The sequence below is a fragment of the Oryzias melastigma genome, linkage group LG5, assembly GCF_002922805.2.
Source record: "Oryzias melastigma strain HK-1 linkage group LG5, ASM292280v2, whole genome shotgun sequence".
NCBI classification, from domain to species: Eukaryota; Metazoa; Chordata; class Actinopteri; order Beloniformes; family Adrianichthyidae; genus Oryzias; species Oryzias melastigma.
The window spans coordinates 11,767,304-11,772,844 of record NC_050516.1 but is presented as its reverse complement, the minus strand read 5'-3'; the positions used below and the strand labels follow the sequence as shown (position 1 = coordinate 11,772,844).

Genomic DNA, 5,541 nt, shown 5'->3' with positions numbered 1-5,541 from the left:
CGGACTGGTACATATGGAGTGAACAGAGGAGAAAGGGTGGATAAAATGTTGTTTGTTTGTTTTTTGACAAACCTTTAGTGAGTTAGCATCGTATATTTTTATATCTTTTGCTAACGGAGTTAGCGTAAGTGCCTACAGGGAAAAAATGGGCGTCGTTTTCATACGAGTGCTCCGCCCCCATGTTAACATGTGGTTATACTTAGTTTCATTTAGTTATTGATAAACCAAATCGACCCCAAACGCCAAAAAAAAAAAAAAAAAGCATAATGAAATAAACAAATATTTGGGTTACATTTGATAATGGAAAATATCACTGATTGGTACATGGTAGGGTTATTTATAACGACCAAGTACAGTGGACAACACGCATGGTGGCAGCAAAAACTGCATTACAGTCCATTGTGAACAAACACTTTGAATTTAGCAAAAACGTGACCATAAAGCATGGTAAAATGCTCTAATAATTATCCGTTTGTATGAATTTGATGTGGAAAAAGAACAGAGGGTGGAACTGTATAAAACTAAAGTGTAAATAGATTGGAAAATTCTTGTTTACTTGTTTTTTGTTTTACACTTGTTTAATTTACACTTGATTATCTTGCAATGTATACAAGGAATCTGGAAAACTTTACCTGCTCTGTTCAGTATCAGGTATTTATCTGTGAGTCACACTGGTGGAATTTTTGGCTAAAGCTGTCCTGGATCAAACTGTAAATGAATAATTATGAATCTTACCACAGATTATGATATGAATCGAATTGTTGAAATGAATTGCTACATCTCTAATATATGCGTATAAATAAATAGCATTGAGTTGCAGTTTCATGTGTTTAAAATCTTATGTAAAGCGGTCACTGCTTTTAGTAAAGCAAATTGAAATGTTTTACCATCATTCTTTTAAAGTTATAACAAAAACTCAAATAAGGATTAGATGGGATTTTAATGGGTGTTACCAAACTATAGTAATGTGGTTTATGAAGCTAGAAATTTGTTTAAACAATTTACAATTTTACAAATTTACAATAATTTAAGATCTTATGACTATTCAAATTGTTAAAATAAAGTGCACAAACTGTTCAATTTAAGTTTAGTCACTGCCCAGGGCTTTTATTTAAATTATGCAATGATTTAATATTTATACTACTAAGACTAAAGTACAGAAAAATTTACACAAAAGCAAAAACAGGAGTTTTTCCCTTCATCTGACCCGTAGACTTAATATATAATCTGACCACAGTAAATTCTCTTGAAGCCGTAGTTTTCACCCCACACCAGATGGGGGCGCCCGAACACCAAAGTTGCAGAGTGATCACAGCCAGGAAAGCCGTAAAGCAAAAGAAATGCTGTCAGAAAGTGTGACGTCTACGTTTAATGAAAGCTTTAGCTAGCCATCGAATGGTTTTACTTTAATTTTTGGATCTGATAAGCCGCTCAAATCAGGAAGAAGCAGCCTAAATACGTTTTGTTGAACGTAAACACACCAATACGTCAATAATTTCGCCATTCAGGTACGTAGGATAATATATTTCATTTTTGTAAGTCTTTAGGATAATGCTAAAAAAGCTAACAGGTCAGCTGTTGTTTTGTTACTTTAATTGATAAAAGAAAGGCAGTTTCAGTGTTTTGAAGTTTATTATAGTTTTAAGTTTTCTTGGTTTGAATATCGCAAAGAGACGTTTGTCAAACTGTTGTCTTTGAAAGTGGATTGGGCTATGCTACTTCTCTGTTGGGACAGGACTTCGAAGAATTATTCATGAGCAGGGGTGGGAAAAGCGCCTTAATTTAACTCTGAACTCTGTAGATTTGTCTTGTTGGAACAATTTTGGGCACAAACTGAAAGGGGAATGCTTTGCCTGTACTCCTTATATTTGATCAGTAACGGAACTCGTACTTTGTTTTACATATATTAATAGAATTTACACTTAAACGTGATGCGTCCTGTTTCCTTCGGTGCCTCAAAGTCTTGTTTTGAATGTATACCGCTACAATTGAGAGTTTTAAAAATCTATAGCACATGTTGCATTTCCCACTATGGCTGTGACATTAGCTAAACAAAAATATATATTTTCAGTGGTCCTAAAAGGCCTTGTAGAAATCTGATGATGCCTTTCAATTTAAAGCAAATATAGTTTTACATAAACTCTCACTCCAACTATTTTTTTTCTATTGTAAAATAGTTTCCAGTGGTCTTTTAATTAAGAATATGCAGTTTTTACCCAAAATCAATAAACCCTGCATCATTTTTAAAGAGATATTTTCTGCAGCGGGAGAGAAATTCAATAGAAACTCACCTCTGGAGTTGTTGATGGTATGGAAGTTAGCCTCTGCTAATTTCCCATCAGCCCTTTGCTTACACTCTCTCCTGCTTATAGCACCTCATAGACCAAGCTAACATTAGCGTAGCAAAAAAAAAAAAAAGTGTAGAGCAATATAAGAGCTATCCAGCGGTACAGTTTGAGCCAGGTGGCTGCTCAGACGAGGAGAATAAAGACGTTTAATGGATCTATTTGTATTCAAGTAGATGTGTCAGAATCGTAGCAGAGAAAGGAGACTTTAGTCCGCTTATGGCAGTTGGTGCGTCACAAACTCAAGCTTTTTCAAACCACAGTTTTCCCTCTTCAGCTAAACCATCAGTATTTGAAAAGGGAAATACTAGAAATCCAATTTTAATCCTAAATTCTACTATATATGTCCTCCATCATGAGAAAAAATGCTACAAGAACACATATTTACACAACAACAACTTCACTGGGTACAGTTGTCTTTTGTTATTGAAGAAAGAGGTCAACCAAAATAAGTTTTACTGTCTGAGCCAATGTTGATCTTTGGGAAGTGGGAAACTATTTATTGATGTAAAACTTTTTTTATTATTATTTTTGCTTTCATCTTTCTTCTTTTTTGTTGTATTTTTCTTTCAATATTGAGTTTGTCAACTTTCCCTTTTTCCATAATAATCAAAAAAGTAAAAATGAATTTATCTAAAAATAAATATTACTGAGCCAGAGTACATTCACTTGGATCAGGTGGTAGCATTTTAATCATTAACAGTTTGTTTCCCACAAAATCATCTGCCTATGAATCATAAGCCAGTGTGAAAAATCTTTAAAATAAAAATAAATCTGTTCAAATACTGTGCTAAATTCTAGCAGTTATTTGTTCACCAAGCTAAAAAAAACCCACACTGTGAATTTAATGTTTTGAATTTCCGTTCTAGATCTTGTGGTTGTGCATAGACTCCTGTGCATGGGCCAACTTGTGCCTCTTGAGGTCAGCTGGTTGCATCCTTTGGCCTTGCATGTGTAAAATCCATCACAAATGGCCAGCAACTTCCGGAGCTACATCTGGGACCCGGTCCTCATCATCTGTCAGATTGTGTTAATGCAGTGCATCTACTACAGCTTCTTGGGCCTGTGGCTTGCTGGAGTAGACAGCCTTGTGCACAGTAGTCGGTCACTGGATCAAATCTTCAGTTATGAGGTAAAGCTAAAACCTTTGTACCTTTCAATGCTTTTGTTTTGAAATTCTATTGAAATAACAATTCTGCTTTGGTAGGTCCTTGGTTTTGCAACCATACAGGGCAGGCTCTCAATGATGGCTTTCATCTTGAACTCTCTTACCTGGTAAGAATTGCTTGTAATATATATATATATTTATAAGTAAAAACACGAGCTGTTGGACAGCTTTAAAAGCTGGTAAATCCTTGTGTATAATGAACATTAATAGGTCATGAAGAATTAAATGCGCTTTTAGCATTTTTCCAACCCTCATAAAACATCTTCTAGATTTGTTCCACTGTGAATTTTAAGATGAGTGGGGTTTTTTTGTGGTTGCAGACCTTTTTAACTCATCAATTTAACAAAAAAAAAATGGGTTTGAATTTTGTTTCAGATTAACCAATTTTGGGGAAAAAAATAATTAAAATCTAAGCAGGTTTTAATCACTTACACCTGATATGGATCTTTATTTGGAAATATAAAAATGTTATTTTTGATCATTAAAATTCCTAATAACAACAATAAACTAGAAAAGTTACATTACTTGCGATAATGCTAGTGTGAATGGTTTTTGCTGAAAGTAGTCGCTGAAGATGCTGAAGCTTTTTGCTGAAAATGGTGACGGAATTTACATTAATTGCTGAAGGGATTTGCTGAAAATGCAAAAACTATTTGCGATGTGTTAAATTTGTTAAAAGACCAAAAAGGTTGTTAAAGAACTATGAAAGAGTGCTGAAGTTAACCTAAATTTCTGAAAAATTTGTAGTAAAATTGCTTAAAAATCCCTAACACATGTCAATTTTGCAAAAAAAAATTAATGTGTGTTGCTTAAACATGACCTAAACTCCAAATTAGCCCTAAAAAATTAGTAGATGCTAAATTAGCCTAAAAAGCTATCTTATTGCTTCAATACTAGCTAAACTCCAAAATAGCCTAAAATTCTTCAGTAAACTAAATTAGCCAAAAACGTTAGCATGCTGCAAAAATATTAGCTAAACTCAAAATAAGCATGAAAAATCTTAGTAGATGCCAAATTTGCCTAAAAAGCTACCTCGTTGCTTAAATACAAGCTAAATTCTAAAATAGTTTAAAATTCCTCAGTAAATTAAATTAGTCAAAAACGTTAGCATTTTGCTAAAATAGAAGCTAAACTCTAAATAAGCCTAAAAAAAACCCCAGTAGACAACATATTAGCTAAAAACGTTAGCATGTTGCTAAAATATTAGGTAAACTCTTATTTTTTTTAACTGCTATAAAAGATAAAAACATAGTCCATGAATACATTTAAAGGATTGTTGGATTTCCAATGGGTCATATTTTGCTCAATATTTATAAAACTGTGAAGTTTGTGAATACCAAAAATACAAGCAGTAATGTCCTGAACAAGCTGAACGTTTTGATACCTAGATTGCTGAAATCTCTGCATTCACACGATAAATGGACTCTTGCAGCAATTCCTGCTTCTGTTAATACAACACTGACTTATTTTATTTAATCTAAAGTAACTGTACCTAAAGACACGTTTTCTCTAACTTCTCTGGCAGCGCTCTCGGTCTCTGGTTTTTTATCCGCCGTGGGAAACAGTGCCTGGACTTCACGGTCACCGTACACTTTTTCCACATGATCGGCTGCTGGATTTATAACGCCCATCTTCCGTCTGCCCTGTCGTGGTGGCTGGTGAACGTCGCCTGCATGGCGCTGATGGCTGTGATCGGAGAGTACCTGTGCATGCGGACTGAGCTAAGAGCCATTCCTGTTAACAGTGGACCAAAATCCAACCTGTAAATTCTATCACACAATCCCAAACGTCTGGATTGTTCAACCTCGAAGACTTGTCTGGTGAACAATGGACTTCCTTCAGCATTCATATTGGGTTATCATGCTTTTTTGTCCTGTTACCTTTAGATTAATGAAGTGCTGCTCATGATTCACTGTCAGTATTATGTGTGTATTATAATAAAATACTTGTTTTATGCTGTTTAAAGAGAATGTTGGTGTTAATTCTTCCCTCCAGATACTGTCAATATATTTAATGTTCACATCAGCA

General features: G+C 34.5%; 2 protein-coding genes across 4 annotated transcripts in view; one reads left to right on the top strand and one right to left on the bottom strand.

The window, feature by feature from the left end:
• Positions 1-2,646, bottom strand: part of LOC112145720 (bile acid-CoA:amino acid N-acyltransferase) — an 11,496-nt gene extending 8,850 nt beyond the window's left edge. The window contains exon 1 of one of the 3 annotated variants that reach the window (XM_036211859.1): positions 2,292-2,646. The gene's annotated coding sequence lies outside the window, so the exon portion shown is untranslated. Of the gene's footprint in view, position 1; positions 274-2,291 lie in introns of those variants that run through there. The other 2 variants (XM_036211858.1, XM_036211857.1) reach the window with 2 other exon arrangements.
• sys1 (SYS1 golgi trafficking protein) lies at positions 1,273-5,541 on the top strand. The gene is made up of 4 exons (XM_024271137.2): positions 1,273-1,508; positions 3,215-3,477; positions 3,553-3,620; positions 5,039-5,541. Exons 2-4 carry the CDS (start codon positions 3,316-3,318, stop codon positions 5,277-5,279), a joined length of 471 nt encoding a protein of 156 aa, XP_024126905.1. The 5' UTR covers positions 1,273-1,508; positions 3,215-3,315; the 3' UTR covers positions 5,280-5,541.